General features: G+C 44.5%; 1 protein-coding gene across 1 annotated transcript; it reads left to right on the forward strand.

Moving 5' to 3' along the window:
- The first annotated feature begins 535 nt into the window (after positions 1 to 535).
- DEPDC7 (DEP domain containing 7) lies at positions 536 to 17,258 on the forward strand. The gene is made up of 9 exons (XM_006110277.5): positions 536 to 693; positions 7,126 to 7,519; positions 8,552 to 8,679; positions 9,992 to 10,181; positions 13,149 to 13,363; positions 16,057 to 16,199; positions 16,360 to 16,485; positions 16,579 to 16,657; positions 16,903 to 17,258. The coding sequence occupies exons 1-9, from the start codon at positions 537 to 539 to the stop codon at positions 17,118 to 17,120; spliced, it is 1,650 nt and encodes a 549-aa protein (XP_006110339.3). The 5' UTR covers position 536; the 3' UTR covers positions 17,121 to 17,258.
- The last annotated feature ends 2,404 nt before the right edge of the window (positions 17,259 to 19,662 follow it).

Genomic DNA, 19,662 nt, shown 5'->3' on the forward strand with positions numbered 1-19,662 from the left:
TTTTTTAGAAAATCATGAAAAATAGTGTAAGAAGCAGAAATGCTAACTTTTTCATGGACAAAACATAATGCTCAGTATTCCCCTTTCTTTGACAATGCACCCTCCCAATGTGCTCTTACAAAACCTGCAAACTGACTTTGGAGCAATTTTAGATTTCAGAGAACTCTCTCCTTATGTGTCAGGTTTGTTTTCCCCCCAAAATGCACCACCCAACCTCAAGAAAAGTCTGAGGGTCTGGGTGAGGTGCTAAATGTCCTTACATGGGCAGGGAACCTTATCCCCGCGTGCCTGGCTCTGGTTTCATTGTAACTGTCCCGGTTTAAATGATGCTTTTCCCTGCCCCTTGGCCAGGCCAGCTGGAAAAAGAGAGACGGTAAATCTGGCCCCGGGAACGGAGGGCGTGGGGGGGGGGGGGAGGCTCATTCTCCCAGGGGCTGGGGGGCGAATTGGATCCCGACCTCGTCCCCGCGGCCCCACCCCCAGCGCGAGCGGGGTCTGGGACAGGGGGCAGCTGCACTGAAGACGGGGCGGGGCTAATGGGCTGGGCGCTACGCGGGAGGGCTCCGCCCACGGGCTCAGCTACATGCCCGGCGGGGCCCGCGGCTCACAGAGCGGGCGGTATGGCCGGCGTGCGGGAGAAGGCGGCGGCGCTGGGTGTCTGCGCCCTGTACAGCCCGGCTAACAAGCCCCCGGGTAGGGGAGCGAGGCGCGGCAGGGCGGGCTGTGTCGGGGGGCGGGCTGTGCACTGGGACCCTGGCGCTGCTGCTGTGGGGTCTCGGCTCTCTTCTCCGGTGCTCGCACTGGGCAGTAGCGGGGGCGGCGTTGGCGGCTCTTGAGCGCTAGTTCCCTGGGTCCCCCACTCGAGCAGGAAACCGGGTCTGCCTGTGGAGCGCGCTCGTTGTGTCCCAGGGACTCGCAGGCGGTCTGCGGGCCGCTGGGAATCCGGTGGCGCCGTCCCTTCACCTGCCCTTCGGTTAGCGAAACGCACTCAGCCCGGCAGTGTGAGACAGGCGCGCTAGCGCTTCCGTCGGCTTGTGCTCTTCTTTGTGCCCTCTCCCATGTCTCCTCAGCCTTCGTGAATCGAGGGCACCAGAACGAAACGCAGGATTCCGGGAAGAGCCTTCCCTGGAGTGGGTGATACTGTGTAATGGGGGAGCACGCCAAGAATTTGGGAAGTGGTGGAGGGCTGCACTCTTCCATATTGATGGAGGAGGTGCAGGGTCTGGGATGGAGGCTGGGTGCAGAAGGGAGCTTGCAGTAAGGGATTGGGGTGCAGGAGAGGGTGTGAGGTCTGGGAGGAACTTGCAGTCTGGGTTAGGGTACTATGCAGAAGGGGGTGAAGGGGTTTGGGCTGTGACCTAGGGCAGGAGGGAGTTGTGACTTGGGAGAGGGAATTGGGGTGCAGGGTCTGGGAGGCAATATGGGGGCAGAGGGTTTGGGTTATGTGGGGTAGGTGTGTACGAGGTGGGCAGAGGGCTTAGTTTGTGACCTGGGGCAGGGGATTTGGGTGCAGGATCTGGGAGGGGTTATGAGAGCAGGAGGGTGACAGAAGGGTTGGGTTATGTGTGGTGGGTGCCAAAGGATTGAGGAGGCAGCGGTGGGCTCTGGCTGGGAGACTTATCTCCTTTCCCGCACTAGCTGCAGGGGCCATGTGGTTTTTGAACAGCTATGAACCTGAAGGAACCCTGCTTTCCAAGCTGCGGATTGACAACAGGCAGTTCCCATTGGCTGGAAACCAGCCAATGGGATTGTACTGGGGGTGGGAGCAACATGTGAACCCTTTCTTCCTCTCCCCCCCCCCCGCCCCCAACCTGGGGTCACAGCTGTTCAAACAGAACCCTGTAAGGACCACATTTCTCAGCAGCTTGTGGGGGGCAGGCTGGGAGTCTATCTGAGGTTCTCCAATGTGTCCGCAGGCCGGATCTGGTGGGTTGGATCTGGCCCATGGAGGGTGTTTTGTCTAGGCCTGGTCTTTCCCCTGCTAAATACAGAGGGAAATGACCTCTTTACTTCTATTCTAGAGTCCTATTTATGCATCCAAGAATTACATTAATTCTTTTGGTCACCGCATTACCCTGGGAGCTCCTGTTCAGCTGACTATCCACCACAGCCCTTAAATCTTTGACACTGCCTCTCAGGATAGAGTCCTCTAATCCCTGTAAAGATGGCCTATGCTATTTGTTCCTAGATGGTTGTTTTCATTTAGCACATCATTTTAAAACACACATGGTTTGCTTGTGCCCAGTTTACCAAGGAATTCATCTCTCTGTGTCAGTGGCTTGTTTACCACTCCCCCAGTTTTTGCATCCTTCACAACCATCTGTGCTGACTGTGGTTTTTTTTTTTTTTTTAACTATCATTGATGAAAATATTAAATAGAGGAGAGCTAAGAATCAGTCTCTGGAGCATCCTAGCAGAAACACACACGCTCAATGATTGGCTGCTTACAATTATACTTTGAGTCAGCAAGTTTTTAATGTGTGCAGAGGTGAAAGTAAATGCATGCACCCTGGTGAGCAGCTCCAGTAAGAGCTGATTGAGCTGTGGCAAAAACCAGCTGGGAGCTGCAGGGATGCAGGTTGCAATAGGACCGTACCCGTAAGAAATGTTATTTTCACCCCTGAATGTGTGTCATATTAATTTTACATCATTCTGTTTTTTTAATTAAGATGTTGGGTGGTACCAATTCAAACACCTTAACAGAAGTGTAAGTATACTATAGCAACACTCTGACCTTTAATGGACCAAATTTGTAATCTCATAAAAAACCCTCAAGTTAATTTGATGGGATCTCTTTTCCATAAGATCATGTTATTGACAATTATAATGCTCTTTTAGTTCTTTATTATGTCATGTATCAGCTAGGGATGTTAATGTATGTGGGGCTGGAAGTGATAGCCCCTGCCCGTGGTGGGAGGGGTCACTCTGGCCCAGCTGGGCTGAACCCCCCCCCCCCCATTAAATCAGTTAACTACTTAAATGGGATTTTACATGCCTAGTATCAGCAGAGTCCTGTATTGGCTGCTCTGATATCTTGCCTGGGATCAAAACCTATCACCACCCAGGTCATGCTGTTTATCCCCCGTCCCGCCGCCGCCCCCCTCCCCCCCATATATAATATGATAGCATAGCATTAGGTTTCTCCCTTAGTGTTTTGGAATTTCCCCAGCATTCCCAGACTACTTCAAATTAACGTTAGCCAAATTTAGTGACTAGGATTATGAATGTGGTGCCTGTCCACCCCCGCCATCTCCATAGTACCAGAGCATCCCAGAACGTCAACTGATAGCATCAGGTTTCTACTGAGCAGAGTGTACGGATGTGGTCACCTCATCTCAAAAACGATACCTTGGCATTGGAAAAGGTTCAGAACAGAGCAACAAAATAATTAGGGGTTTGGAATGGATCTCCTATGAAGAGAGATTAAAAAGACACTTTTCAGCTTAGAAAACAGGAGACTAAGGGGGGGTATATGATAGAGGTCTTGTCAAGGCTTCTTCCTCACTCTGGCACGCTAAATGCAGAAGTGGGGGCATGCAAAAGTACCCCAAAACCTTATCTTTCCAGGCTTTGGTATAAAACTCCCTCCCCACCCCCATCTTAAAAACCTAGATTTTGGAGATACAATCTGCTGCCACTACCCAAGTAATGATAAGGGAATCAAAGGAGCGATCACTTGGGAAATCTCACCCCTAAAGTAAAAACCTGGACACACAGTACCAGGTTAATAAAAAGAAAAGAGAACTTTTATCACCACAGTTTTCCTGTTGCAAACATAATGACTAGATGGAAAAATCACAAATTAATATACTCCATGGAGGAAACCGCTCTATGGGCCTAGAATTTAATTACAAAGGAGAGCAAAAAAACATTTTCTTAAATGCACAGATATCAGATCCCATTTCCCAAACCATAAAACAAACGGATTTATCTGAACTTTATCCTACTTACAGACTGTGAAGAGTCTCTTCTTGGGGAGAGACATAGTGTCTGTTCCCCTCAATAGCTGGAGAGAAACTGCCCAGAGACAAAGAAAACCCCCAAAATTCCTTTGTCCCAGTTTGAAATTCCTACCTACATTCCTATTGGCAGACTTAGGTATAGTTAACCCTTAGTCCCCAAGCTGCTGACCATCTCTCATGATCATGACAGGTCTATACAATCACGACTGGTGTGGAAAAAGTGAATAAGGAAGTTATTTACTTACTCCCACAATATAAGATTAGGGGTCACCAAATGAAATTAACAGGAAGCAGATTTTAAACAAACAGAAGGAAGTTTTTCTTCACTCAGCCTCTGGAACTCCTTGCCAAAGGATGTGGGGAAGACCAGGATTTTAACAGGGTTCAAAAAAGTGCTAGTCTAGAATCTAACCTAGATAACTGATGGACCTAACCTCCATGAATCTGTTAGCCAGGATGGGTAGAAATGGTGTCCTTGGTCTCTGTTTGTCTGGAAATGGGAGAGGGATCATGAGGATTGCCTGTTGTTCCCTCCCTTTGGGGCATTTGGCATTGGCCACTGTCGGCAGACAGGCTACTGGGCTGGATAGACCTTTGGTCTGACCCAGTACAGCCATTCTTATGTTACGTTCTGTGCTCTTGTTATGTTCTTATGAGTTAACTTTTCTAATGTCAGCTTTATTAGTGTTACCTTTGAGCTAAACACTGAGTTTATCAGCAAATGAATAGTGCGGCTACCAGGTAAATGCTGCTGGATAGCTGTGACTGGCCTAATGGCATCAACAAAACTTTCTTAACCCTTGTATTTTATTTCCACAAGTGTATTTTATTTCCACCCTTGTATTTTATTACCCTAAGTTCTCCTCACCCCCCCCCCCATTCTCCCTTCTCGCACTGCCCATCCCCACATACACCTTATCCCCCTTCCTTCCTCTCTATGCACACCCTGCCACCTCCCACAAATTCACTGAGGTGCATGCCCCTCCACCCAGAAGCACTACCCGCCAGGCAGGCAGCACAGCCATGGCCATCTCAGCAGCAGCCACACCCTGTCCCCAGCCCGGCCTTTCTATACAGGGCAGCTTTGCTTCATGGTGAACCTAGGGAGCCTGCTGTGCAGAGCGGCCACTCTGGAGAGTTGGGGAGAGTTGGGGAAGTTGCCACGGTGCAAGACCTCCCCAGCTCAGTGCTCCCTGTTGGGCACTACTTTCAATTTCAGCTGCTGCAACCACGCCAGGAATCCCTGCTCCCCTCATGGTCCATGGCTGCACTGTGTGGCCTTCGCTGGCTCCAGGTTCCTGCATCCCTGCCTGCCCACTCCCTCCCCACTGGCCGCTGCTCCAGCTAGTGGGCGAAGTGGGCACCAAGCAGGGGCCGGTGAGGTGGCAGGAGGCAGCGCCACCTCACTTGTTGTGGTGCATGGTGAGAGGCCGGGCTGCTCAGACAAGGCAATTAGTAACTGAGATATGGAGTTTTTTGCCTCTACATTGTGTATGAGAGTGAGAGCGGCTACTATCTGATCGGCTACTTGTAGAAATTAGTAGGTGTGAACATTACCTGGGTTTGAGAGGTATGTGAAGTCTAGGGATGCAAGAGCTTAACCAGTTACTGGGTTAACCGATCAGTTAATGCTTGTTGGTTACTGGCACCAGTTAAATTTTTCATAGGGCTTTCGGGAGCCATGGCAGCCATGCGGAGACCTGCAGTTAACCATGTAACCAATAGATGTTTTTCTATTGGTTACGTAGTTAATTTTTTTTAACATCCCTAGTACGTTCTGAAACAGATGCACTCCATTCCTACATTAGTGGCTTTTTATCAGAGATGTATGAAAATTAACATGGCTAACACACATCTCCCCTCCCCCCTTTTTTCTCCCCATGCTCACTGGGCAGTGTGTAGTAATAGGGAGTTAGTTAATGGTAGCGCACAACTCCTTTTTAAAAAAACAGACTAAAGAAATTATGCCAGTGTTGATTTGCAGAGGGATAGTTCTGTCCCACCTCTTCCACAAGACACAAGCCTGTAAACCATATCACTTGATGGGGCTTCTGTGCAAAATGTTATAGGATCTGGATTTTAAAAGTTTATAGCTCCAGATAAATTCTTTTTGGAGAAAATCAAAGTGCAAATGCTTCACTTACTACCAAAATTGGGGTCAAAAGAATTAGTTGAAGATAACTTCTCAACTGTAGTCTCTTTAAAATTGTCAGATTTTTTTTGTGTGGAAAAACAGACTTAACACAAACCCATGACTAATATGAAAGAGAAGTGAATAAAAATATCCCAAAATAATTATCTGCCATAAGGTGGGCTTGCTACTGATTCTGATGAACAACCCTGAAGTATTTTTTTTAAAAAGAAGGGATTTTATTTAAAACATGCCTTGTTAGCATGTTTTGCTGAGAAACCTATGTATAGGCCTTAGCAGACCTGACAGGTACACAAGTGTGTAACTTGTGGCAAGCTAATAATATTCTGTGGCTTTTCTTGAGGGCTGTCAGGCTAAGGCAATTAGTAACTGAGATATGGAGTTTTTTGCCTCTACATTGTTGATTTGCCTCCAAGGCAGAGTTGTAATGACTGAAAGCTGTTCTAGCCAATACAGGTGTTCAGTAGCTTGTATGAGAAGTTGATGATCTTGGACAAGTGCTTAGTGAACAAATGTCTAGAAAATACCTCCCCTGTTTGTTTTGGATTTTTTTTTAAGTGTGGGGGTGGGGTGGAGGGATGTTGGCAACCATAGCACGGAAGCCAAGGAGTACTAAGCATGTAACTTGCTGGAATCACAGGATCCTTAATTTTAAACATGCTGGTGGTTTTAAATATTGGAGAAGGGTCCCTTCAATATATAAAATATTGTCTCAGTGGTGTTTTGAATGAGGTACTGTAAGTGGGGGAAAAATCACAGGATGCTACCAGTTAAGGGACAGAAGAATTCTTAACTGTGAATAAGTAGCATGCTGAGGTGTGGGGGGCAGGGCATGCGTGAAACCAGTATATTGCATTTGCATAGGAAGACCTTCCTTTCCCCCCCTCCCCTTTGCTGAGTGATAGTTTACCTTGAAGAGAATAGCTTGCTGTGCATTTTTTCCTGCATTATGTATCTTCATGTCACAGTAACTGAAGATACCAATTGCTTTCCCTCTCCTTCAACCATTAGGCTTCAGCTTAGCACAAAAGCCATTTGGAGCAACATATGTATGGAGCAGCATTATCAATGCACTTCAGACGCAAGTGGAAGTGAAAAAGCGGAGACACAACCTGAAATGCTATAACAACTGTTTTATTGGCTCTGATGCGGTGGATGTCATCTTTGCTCACCTCCTCCAGAACAAGTATTTTGGGGATGTAGATATTTCCCGTGCTAAAGTAGTGCGAGTGTGTCAAGCACTGATGGATTATAAAGTGTTTGAGGCTGTTTCAACTAGAGTCTTTGGAAAAGACAAACGGTCTGTGTTCGAAGATAGTAGTTGCAGCCTCTATAGATTGACAAATGTACCGAGCTCAGAAGGCAGTCCGTTTGAAAAAGAATATGGGTATTGTACCCATCACAGGTAAGTACTCAGGGGTATGTGAAGATAAGATGCTGTGCAATGGGGAAATACTGCTATTTTGGGGGGGGTTGCTTGTTCAGTTTTTCTAGAAAGGCATCCCACGTACCTTCCATCCACGACACTAGTACAATATGAGTGACAGCTAGCTTCTGGGGGGCAGGGGGGACGGGGCACGGTATATTTTCAAATGAGAAAGTAAGTCAGTCTCCACGTCAATTCAGCCCTTGCTTTCTCTAGCCAAGAAGGCATAAAGGACTGAAAGCTAGTTGTGGGGAAGAGGAGATAGATAGAAGTTGTCAGGCTCTTCTAAAGGGGGCTGCTGATCACTAATCACAGGGAGTTCTATTCAGTCACTGTGTTTCTGGTGCAGAATTAGGTTTGTAATCCAGAGGTGTTCTTGTTACCAACTGACTAAGCCATGCAGTCCTCAAGGAAAACTGCAAAATTATTAGTCTTGCCACATGACTGTTTCATGTACAGTAAAACCTGTGTTATCTGGCATGCTCGGTGATTAGGGTGTTCCGGTAATCTTAAAAATTCCAGTTATCTGATGATCCCATCAACCTAGGAAAAACCAATGGACAACAATAGTAAAACTCAAGTTTTGGATATCTACCAATGTAAACTATATTGTAATCAACATAAACACAATGCCAAGGATGTATGGGACAATTGAACAAGTATTTTATTAAAAAGAAACAGTACTGTAATTATTATAAGGCACAGTAACATAAATTAAAACTAAAAATTTAGTCATTCTCTGGATCCAAATCACTGCCTGGCCCAGTTCCCAGCTGGCCAGATCAAAGCGCCGCACTGTGTGGCTGCGCCTGGCTCCCGGCCAGCTGGATTAAAGCACTGCGCCCTGCAGCTGTGCCAAGCTCCTTAGAAACCAACAAATTTCCAAAGTTTTCCGGATAGTTAAGTGCCGGATAGCGCAGGTTTTACTGTGTAGAGATTTGATTTTTCATAAGTAAATGGGCCCTTCAGAAAGAAGTTGTGATGTGGGATCACCCTTTCTTTTTGTCTCAGACACGAGAAAATGGCATTTAATTCTACTCCAGTCAAATCAGAAAGCTTAGAAGATCTCTGGGAAAACTTGAGTCTAAAACCCTCTATTGCTCCCAAAGTAAACAGCTCTACAAGTTTGCCTCGTCAAGGTAAGCCAAATACGATGTCTCATTCTTTCTTACTCCACAAGTAGGTAATACAGGTTGAAACTCCCTAGTCCAGCACTCTCTGGTCCGGCAACATCTGTAGTCCAGCATGATTTTAGCTAGCCAGATGTCTACTTCTCATGGGTGTGGCCAAGTTTCCTGTGGTCACATGAAGTTTTAGTCACCAGTCCTTCCTCTCAGGGTTCTGTGCTGTTTAGGTCTAATTTACCCCTAAATGTCTTCTACGAGCTCAGTAAGCAGTGGAAGTGTTGGTAAATCTGCTAGACAATATTGACTTCCTGTGGTTTGGCAAATTTTCTGGTTCAGCACGGATCAGGTCCTGAGGGTGCCAGACTAGAGAGCGACAAGAAGGTTCAACCTTTATTACTGGTAAGACAGACATATGCCTTTCCAGTCATAAACCAGAGGAAAGATGTTAGAATAGTCTTCAGTGTTTATGAAACTCAATGTTCATAATACAAGAACACTGTGCACTGGAGTTTTGTTTCAGCTTAGATTCTTACAGATGTTACCTTGAGATTAAACAATACATCAGTGTAGAAATTTGAGGGAAAACACACTCATGAGCTGGTATAGATTCAAACCAGAGATATTAACTGACAAACGGAGGATTTCTATCTTAAGCTACGATCACACCTAACTTTGTCATAGACATAACTCATTGGTTCATATATACCCTCTTCCTGTACCTCAAAATGTGCATATGCTCTATCCAGTCTCCATCCTTCTCCCTAAATTGCTTTATGTAAGAGAGCTTAAAATTTTGGCTGATGGTTTGTTTTCTTGCTCAGTTTAAACTGTAAAACTAGATTTTTGAATTTATTGCTGAATGTTTCCTTCTCGGGCTCTATTAGAGTACAAAGAAGTACTTCAAGTAGTTTCTGGGTAAGTACACTAGACCAGTCTTTTAGTTTTCAGTTCTGGAAGCCCTAAACCATGGTAGAGATCTACAGCTAAGAGCCACTGAGCTCTAGAATCTTCAACAAATCTTTCCTTCTTCAGGAGTCCATATGAGTAGAAGTTACTTGACTTGACTCATGTTAGCGTGCAAATAATGTAAAGCATTTCAGACTATCCAAGGGTAATTCTCCTACTCTAACAGCTAACTAAACAAATTCTTTCTTCCTGCTGTAATAAAGTGCACTTAAAATTGATAAGGTACCTGCTCTTCGTTACTGGAACCCCTAAGAGAAGACTGAAGTCAGTTAGCAGAAAGGAAAACAAATTATACATTTCTAGACTCTTCAGTGGCAGGATCTCACTGCTTGTCTTTATATGCCTCAACCCCTCCCAGTTATTAATGAAGTATGGCAAGAACAAACAATTGCTCGTCTGCTGCAGCTTGTGGAAATTCCACTCCTTGACTCTTTACTCGAACATCAAGGGGTCCAGTCCAAGCTTCCCCGAACCATGAAGGAGGCTGGCTACATCATCACAAGCAACTACATAGACAGAGAGATTCTCAAAGCTTTCAGTGACTCTCAGTAAGTAGAAACTTATTTGATTGTTAGGGCAGGAAGCCTTTCTGGACTGTTCTCTTTTTAAGTCGTGGAAATGTAACACCCCAGGTCTATTCTTGGTTCATCCGTAGGCATGACTGTAATAAACATAATAAAACCAAACTTGCCTATTGCATAAAAGACAACAGGCAGGGTATCTATCCATTAGAATTGAATGGGTTGAACAGTGGTATAGTTTGCTAAGCTAATACCATATCCAACAGAGACCATTATTGCTGAACCCTGCCTCTAAAGGAACTGATAGTTAAGTAAGAAACAAAAGTGCCCAAATGTCTTTAAAATAAACTTTAAAAAATTGCAGCAAAATACAGGCTTTTCATTTGACTTAGCAAAAGTGGTGAGTTCTCCAGAGAAGGTTGTTACCTTATTGCATGTGCATGCCAACACTCCAGATTATGAATAGCATGTAACAAGTTGTTGGAAAGTTTAAAAACCTATCACACAGAGATTGGGAGCAGACTTGGGCCAGTCTAACTAATACAAGAACTAGATCTAGTGACTTCTCCAGCCCAGAGGTATAAGCTTGTCCAGCAGCCACTTTCAGTAATTATAAGTAAAGGAGTTTCTATGCATGGTGAACGGACTGTTAGCCAATCGTCCTTTTAGGCTGAGGGCAGGGACTGTGCTTTGATAGAGAGCTGAATGCGATAGGAGGCCCTGGAGAATATTTGGAGGGCTAAGTGTGGGGCCTAGACCAGCCTTCTAGTGGGTAGGGAGGGCTCCCTGACTTGGCCTCTTAGCTAACTGTGAAGTAATGGGGCGGGTGGCAAAGTGCACACAGATTCCACTGCTGGTAAATTGGGGTTCCACAGGAAAAGTTTAGGTACCACTTGTCTATGGAGAAGTAGAGTTAGAACTCCTCCTCTTCAGTTGAATAGTCCAGGTATAATTTTCATTAAAATGATAGCAAATTGTAGAAAATCAGCTGGAAAAGAATGAAGCACACTCTCCCTTTTTAATGTTACATTTCTAACTATAATCTTGTAATGTAGCTTATTTCTGATGAATGGCTGGATACTAATTGTGTGTGACTGCTGTGTCCTCTCCCTGAGATTCCCTGGACTTAAACTAGTCCTACAAACACAAAAAGCACGCCGAGGTATGTCGTGAGCCAGTATCTGCCACCTTGAGATGATTAAATGTAGCTTTTAAGGGTTGGCACTGTTAATCAAAACAAGTGCTGATAGATTTCCCCTTCCTCCCCCCCCCCCCCCCCCCTTCGAGAAGGAGAAAAATCTATCTAATTGTTTTTCCTGTGGGACAGCAAAGCTGCCTGGCCTGGGCGGATTCCACCTCTCTGCAAGAGAGTCTGGGGTGGTGGCAGCAGCTTTTCGCTGAGCTCGGGGGAACTGCCACCTCCAGCTGCCTCATGCCAGGGCCAGGAATGCTCGGGCCACCGCCTGCCCAGTGCTCCAGCCAGCGTCCTGCAGGGGAGAGGAGAAAGCCCTCAGGTTCTGTGCCGGGACAAGTCTTGGGGCTTTCTCTTCTCCCCCTCCCCCTCAGGAAGCCGGTGCTGTCGTGCTCATCTTGCGCGGGGGGGGGGGGGGGAGAGGGAGTTGAGGCTGGAGCGCTGGGTGGGCGGTGGCCTGAGCACTCCCAGCCCTGGCCTGAGGCAATCGGAGGTGGTGGTTCCCCTCTGGGTCTCCAAGTGTTGGGGCCCCGAGCACAGTGAGGAGCTTCTGCCCTCACCCCGGCCCAGCCTTGGCCCTCAACCAGCCACAGGGTGGCCAAGAGGCTGGAGCTAGCTGCGACTGGGGAGGAGGGTTGGAGGGCCAAGGGGCCAGAGCTGTGATCAGGGTGGGGAGGTAGGGAGGCCAGGGCTGGCTGCAACCAGGGAGGAAGGTGGAGGGGCAGAGGCTGGGGGAGAAGGCCAGGGCTGACTGTGGCCAGAGGGGGACATGGAAGGGCCAAGAAGCCAGAGCTGTGATTAGGAAGGGGAGTGGGGAGGCTGGGGCTGGCTGTGACCAGGGAGAGGGAACCCGAAGGTAGCCCTGAGAGGCCGGGGCTGGCACAGGCTTGGGCCCTCCCCCTCCAACTGCAAGGGGTGGGAGCAAGAGGCCCTCCCCCTCCAAGCGCAAGAGGTGGGAACAGATGGGTATTGATGAGTGTAGTGAGCAGGTAGCACTGCCCTGTAGTAATTAAGAAAAAAGAAAAGCACCTAATTGGAGGAGATAACAGCAGGCAGTGAGGAAAGGTAATATAGTGTTTTTTTAACTATATTGTACAACCAAAAGGCCCCCTCAAACTAGGTTAGTATGGCTGTATTATTCCTTCTTTGATTCCAGAAACTCTTAATTAACCATGAGTGAACAGACTGAACTTTTTTTTTTTAAAGGCTTCACTTGAAATTCCACACTATTCCATTAGGAATATAGATTGAAACCTTGTCCTTATCTATCAAGGTCAGATCAATGTTGGGGGATCGCTGGCCAGTCGTATTTGTACCATGTACACCTAATACATAGAAGGTCACTATGACTTTAAGTACTTATTACGCGTCCCTCTGCCTGCTAACACCAATTTCCCCAGGGATGGAGCAGGCAGTGGTATTGGGAAGGCAGCATAAGGTATGTCCTGAATATACAGAGGCATGGTGGGTTCTGGAGTGGCCTAGTGGATAGGGTAATCACCTCAGGAGCGCAGGGTGATGGGTTTGAGTACCACAAACAGAATCCTGAACTTTAATCTTGAAATGCAAATAATGGAGCAGACTTTTAAACCCTTTACTCACTTGATCCTAACTCAGGCTTTGCCTGTTCTGAGAACCAGACTCCCTAAGCACCTAAACATATTTTTACTGGTTTGGACATGTAAATAGACGTGCTTGCGAAGAGTTTTTGTCCTCTGAAGACAAAATTCAGCTGACTAATGCTTTATGCCTGTATCTTCATAGAATTATTTTAGTCTTTAGCTAATGGTCTGTCTTCCTAGGACTGATGAATGGCTCTCTGCAGCAATAGATTGCATGGAGTATCTTCCAGATCAAATGGTGGTAGAGATAAGCAGAAATTTGCCTAGTCAACCGGATAAAGCAGATACCTGGAAACTGCTGCTATTTGATACTATTGGTAGATACTACAGCCAAAAGAAGGAGCCACTGTTAAACCACACATCTGACATCCACACAGGAATTGCAGAGCTGTTGGGTAAGTGAAATGAAATGTAGCTGAGATCCCAGGCTCATCTAGCAAGCGGACAGCAGAATTGGGTATTTAGCTGCCAGGCTTCAGGTCTGAAGGTTATACAAAGTCCTAAAAACGAAGGCTGTGTTTATACTACAGCCTATGTGGGCATAACCTGTATTGCTTGGGTGTGACCAAGGTTCCCTGCAGCTGCTTTAATGAGCCCCACCCAGGGGTTCAGGGTTGCCATGCACAGAGCTGTCTGGCTGGGGGAGGAGCACTTCTCCCTCAGCTAAAGCTGCAGCTCCCTGCTGAGGGCAGAGCAGATAGCTGGGAGGTGGGATGGGAGAGACTGCTGCTATAGCTGATAGAGTGCCCCTCCCCCCCCCAGCCAGGTAGCTCTGTGCATGGCAACCCTGAGCACCTTGGTGGGGCTCACTAAGCGGCTGCCGCACAGCTTGGAGGGAACCCTGGGTGTGACTAGTGCATGCTTGCACCCCAAGCAACATGAGTTACACACTGGCATCAGCATGTTTGTGCACAGTGCTGTATTGGTGGTAGAGTGTCTCCTGCTGACACACATGCTGCTTGTGGAGGTGGGTGTTTTTTATGCCTGTGGGAGAACTCTTTCCTGTTTGCATAGAGCATCTTCAACATACTCCATGTAGGCCACAGCTGCACCTCTGCAATGTAAAAGAGCTCTAATTTAGGAGCCTCAGGGTGGATTTGATTTAAATCACTAGTCAGGAAGACTTGATTAATCATGGTTTTCTATGTTCTTGTTGCTGGTTATAACATTAATACATATTATTCACAACTCAGATGTAGGCTTCATTTTTAGAAGGTACCACACTCTACACTTCTCAAAATAAGCCACTTTTAAAACTTTTCAGATTAATTTTACAGCTATATCAGAAAATGAATGATTGTTTGGATATTTCATTTAACAAATGTAATTGAAGCAGATATTTATGAAGTCATTGGGAGGTGAATTATCTCCAATTCAACAGGTTAATCATTAATATTTGGAGGATTTTTCTAGCCATGCTGTATTAGGAGGAGAACATCACCGAGACAGACATTGAAATTGTTTAAATTAAAAAAATGCATATGGTTGTTAAAAATATTATATATTTGCTGTTGAAGAGAAAAATCCATAATACAGAATGTTGTTTTAGTTAAATAAAACATTCAATTTTTTTAAAACAATTTTAACAAAAACCTGATAACTATAAAATAGTTAAATGAAATATTAAAAAAAAATGACTCTGTCAGCCAGGTCAACATGAGAAATGTAAAATATTGGCTTCTGCAGCTAATTGTCATCCTCACCTTCATTTTCCTGTTCGTTCATAATCTGGAAAAGAAAAACAAGCTTTCTTGACTCTTCAGGTCTCAAACAATTTGTCAATTTTAAATGAATTAGTCCAAAGGAAGAAAATATTCTTTCAACACTGTCAGAACAAATTACTGCTGTTTGTTGAAGTTAATCTTACTTTTTAGTCTCTGAATCAAAGTGCTTAGGTGACTTCCACCAGTTTACTGGTGGGATTTTTTTTCTTTAAATCATCAGCAAACACATTTCTTGAATGGTTCACCTTTTAGCTCTGAAGTTTATTATAACTGGCATCATGGAGGGATAATTGCTGGATGCCCATGTCGGAGTCATCTCCTTTTCTTCAGCAGTTAAGGTTTGACCCTAGTACCAAGTATTAAGAACATTTGCAAGGAAACAAGCTGGAGATGAATGGGACACGCTGGAGACGAATGGGGGGGGGCACTTTTTTAAAATGCTTGTAATTTAAGTCTGTCACTGCATATGTCTCTTTAAGATCTCACTCAGTTCCTTCCAAATTTCAACACCACCAGCAGCTATTTCCCTGCCTTTTGTTCAAGGCTCCAGCAAGAAGCTTCAGGGTACTCAGCATGTATTCAAAAATGATTTAATCACTGCAGTGGCTGTCAATGAGCTTAGCTCAGCTGAATTTGGTACAGGTTGGACTTCTCTTGTCCCGCACCCTTGGGACCTGACCGGTCCCAATGAGGGAGTTTGTTTGGATCAGGGGAGGCCATTTCCATATCACTGCTGACGGGACTCCAGGTCTCCTGGCATCTGTCAGCAAACCTAGTGGAGATCCCTTGCCCCCAGGCTGCTGGCTCCCAGGACTGCTGGCCAGTCCCTGCCATCACAGTGGAGGCCATCAGGCTCTGCTCACTCTAGGGCTGCCACAGCTCCAATGTTCAGGGACTGCCAGGACTCCACTGTGGCTGGGCTGCTGTGGCTCTTGGGCACCAACGCTGCCACAGCTCTGGGGTGCCAGGGCTGATATGGCTTTGGGGCTGCTGGCGCTCCACTCCCAAGGCTGCTGGACTCTGTTATCCCAGGGCAGCCACAGCTCCACTGCTGCCAGGGCTCAGGGCATGGGGGCTGCCGTGGCTCTGCTATGCCAGGGCTGCCACAGCCAACCCCATGGCCCGCCAGCCCTCTGGTCCAGCAACATCCATAGTCCTGCTGGACTAGAGAGTCCTGGAGAAGAGATGTTCAACTTGTAGCATAGACTTGCCCTTAGTTTCTGCTTAGATATGTCCAGTTGAATAGATAACTCCAGTCTGTTTTTGTTGGTTGACTTACTAATAACTACTGTTTCTGAGCTTTGTATTTTATTTTCAAAGCTCAAAAGGAGCATGAACCTACTGAACTTTATCTTTGTTCCCAGTGAATGGAAAGACAGAACAGGCTTTAGAAGCAATTCAACTCTATTTGAAGCTTTTGGATAGTCAAACTAGAGAGGAGTTGAGGAGGCTGCTGTACTTTATGGCTATTGCAGCCCGTCATTCTGAGCTCCAGTTGCTGAAAGAGGTAAATCTAACATCCAAGATTTCTAGCTCTCATAACTCCCCGTAGAGACTGTGTTCATTCTAGTGTGTTTTTAATGCAATGTGGAGCTTTCTTAACCTTAAGCAGTAAATAGGAAAATTATAATGCGACTCTGACTACTCACTGTTGCTCTGATTTGTAGAGTGACAACAGGATGGTTGTAAAAAGAACGTTCTCTAAAGCTATTGTCAACAATAAAAGTTTATCAAAAGGAAAAACTGATCTCCTCATTTTATTTTTGGTAGACCAGCAAAAAGACGTTTTAAAGGTAAGCCCATGAAAGTAGTTGAGACTTAATTTATTTCAAACATCTAATCTATTTAACCACTGAAAATATTTGTATTTTTGACTCTTATTCAAGATTCCAGCAACATTACATAAAATGGTTAGTGATAAGTTGATGGCTATACAACAAGGGCAAGATCCTAGTAAGGACACAGGTAAGGTTTTTATTGCCCTTTTAGACTATTAATTTTTAAAGGATTCTTTGTAAACTGGACAAATGCATAATTACATTAAAAATGCAGACTGAGATGGCATCAAAAGATCCTTTTTAAAACTGGATGTGACAGGAAAGATATAGAACCAATTTAATGTAAAGGCAAATATGCCTGTAAAATCTATAGGGTGGGTATCTCTTTCTGATTGCTTGTAAATGATCTGACTTTTTTTCATATGTCATTAGGCTACACCTTCTGCCAGAAACTTGATCAAAGTGAATATCATTACAGTATACAGAAGACCACAAAAGATGAGCTGTTATCTTTGCTAAAAACTATTGATGAAGATACAAAAATCTCAGCCAAGGAAAGAAAGAAATTGCTAGGTCAATTTCATAGTAGCAATCCAACTATTTTCTTGCAGTATTTTGGGGAGAGAGTTAATAGTATGTGTGTAATTTAAAATTAAGGAAATGTTATTTGTGCAGTAGTTTTCAAAACACTGTCTCTTTTTAAAGCTTTTGTACTCATTTACAATAAAACTATTTTGAAGATAAATGGAATTTACAAGTAATTAATCTAATTAAACTCTAATATCAGGCTTCAGTAGCTTTTTATTTATGGAACAGTTTGAGAGCTCATCTTAAAATTTTGTTGCGATAGTGCCAAAACAAGACTTTCTGATGGCAATGAAACCTGAAGTCAAGAATCCTGATTCCTGTATCTTTTTATATTACTGTCTTCAAACATTGAAGTAGTTGTGTGACAATGGAAAGTTAGCCACTTAGCCTGAAGCAAATACTTTTGCTATCTAGGACTGGTTTGAAGTTGAGGGGTTTTTCTCCCTCCTGCAACACTTTTTTTTTTCTGCTTGAATTTTAGCCTAATCTAACTGTTCTTGTAAGGTATATATCAAAGTAACAGTTCTTTCTTTTCTTTAATGCAGTACTATAGTAGTCTAGAAAGCTGTATTAACAGTTAGAAACAGGTTGTGGAATATCAAACAGCAAATGTTTAACTGCCATATTGTTGACTCATTGTACCAGTGTACACTTAATGAGGGACATGACTTGATTAAAGGCCTGATCATGCTGCATATGCTCAACTCCCGTTAACTTTACTGGCTTTAAAGTTGCTGTGCAAAAGATTATATTTAGTTGTAGCGGGATATTAGCTGGCTTAATTATTTTTATTTTTTTTACTAAGGGACAACTTATGAGTGTTTTAATGAATCTTAAATAAGGCCAGTGCTGGGATGCTTTGTATGAACCATTTAGCTACAGTTAGTGATTCAGAACAAACATGAGGGTTTTGAGTCTACAGTGTGGACACATGATTTGCTAACACAAATCCACACTGAAATCTTGGAAGCTGCTATATATTTTCAAAATTAGGGAAGGAGCATAGTCAATCTTTTCACTGACTTGTGGCCAATTTTGCCTTTACTCGGAGTCAAGGATTTCACCAAGCTATTGGGGCTGTGCCAGTAAAGACCTCTTCCTTTCATTATGCAGGTCTCTTGTGATACAATAACTCTACACTGCATTACAGCTGTCATATTGTCCCACAGCAACAAAAGCTAATTGAGAAACCAACTCCATGTATCTGACAGACTAAGGATGGTGACAGTTAGTTTAGTGTGCCATAATGCAAATAGTCATTGCCATATACGGTGGTTGAAATACAGAGGCACTTAAAAGAAATCTGCATCACTGCTCCTCTAACGCGCAATGACTCTACTCTTTGACTCTTAAACACAAACTATGCTGAAGGAAGATTAGCAATAGTTGATGCTGTTTAATGGGTTGGAAGATGATTGACTTCAGCAGCCAGTGTTGATTCGTTGTAGCTAAAGCAAGATGGGCTATTGCTACATTTTTCTTATTGGATTACTTTTTTAATCACATCTGAGATTAAGACTTAACTGTGCCCAGCCCCATAAGTGTGCTAATTCATGACATACTATATTTAAAATATGCCCGATCATTGAACTAGTCTTTGTACTGGCTGGGGATCAGATGGAATATTATGAAAGGGATCAACTCAGCTGCCTAAATGCAAGCCTGGTTTTGAAGATGTCCCTGAAATGTCTCATAATGACTGGCAGATGTATACACTTCTAAAATAAATTGCTGATTTATTAGAACACTAGATAATGAGCACCCACAACACCTCTGTGCAAACATTATGTACTTCTCTCTGTAATATGACATTTGCTTGCTCTGCTTTTCATAAAGCCATAAAATTTCATATACTATGGAAATTAAGATAAGCTTTGTACATAGGCAGTGATCCTCATTCATTATTGCTTCCTATACTACAAATGACCTATGCTTATCTGTATTTTCCATACAGGTATGCTTTTGGATTTTTTTGGAGGGGAGGGGGTGTGAGGGAGACTTGGTGAGTCCTAAAACTAGCTTATTGCATGCCAGGGAAAACAAACTAAGTATACGGTAGATGAAGAGTTTACTACCTTTTCTCCCCCATCCCTTTTTAATTTTCCTAGGCCCTTTTCCTCAACTTATTTTGAGGAGGAAAGAATAATTGTTTTTCCTCCCTTCTAGAAGGGTGACATAAAAAGAAAAAGTTAGAGGTAATTATCCATTTTGGAAAAATGCTTTGGTTGAAGTTGACGAGGCTCATTTTGTCAAGCAATATTAATATTGTGCAGTTTTTAGAGTGCTTGTTCACATCATCCACTCCAGGTTGGGTGATTCCAAGAAGTACCAACGGAGACAGGTAGGAGTTAATGGATACATTGTGTGCAGCCTGGCTCTACTGAACCCAGCATTTTCACTGGCCTGCCGGGTGATGGTGTAGTGAGACGTGAACATGTGGACCAAAGACCATGTTGTGGTGTTATCCATACAAGTGTCCTGGATCGGAACATGAGCCAGGAATGGTGCCAAGGATGCTTCAGCTCTTTCAAGTGTTCCTTCACAAATGGTGGAGATGGGATGTGTGCCGGCTCATAAGTTCTGATGCAGGTGATGATGCAATTA

This window comes from Pelodiscus sinensis, chromosome 5, assembly GCF_052426305.1.
Source record: "Pelodiscus sinensis isolate ZL-2025 chromosome 5, ASM5242630v1, whole genome shotgun sequence".
Lineage (NCBI taxonomy): Eukaryota > Metazoa > Chordata > Testudines > Trionychidae > Pelodiscus > Pelodiscus sinensis.

What these genes read in the sequence shown, in the direction of transcription:
- DEPDC7 (XM_006110277.5), top strand. Translation starts at nt 537, where the DNA reads ATGGGCTGGGCGCTACGCGGGAGGGCTCCGCCCACGGGCTCAGCTACA. An exon ending in TACAAGTTTGCCTCGTCAAG is followed by an intron (nt 8,680 to 9,991) that starts GTAAGCCAAATA and finishes AACCCCTCCCAG; the next exon opens with TTATTAATGAAGTATGGCAA. An exon ending in AGCAAAAAGACGTTTTAAAG is followed by an intron (nt 16,486 to 16,578) that starts GTAAGCCCATGA and finishes CTCTTATTCAAG; the next exon opens with ATTCCAGCAACATTACATAA.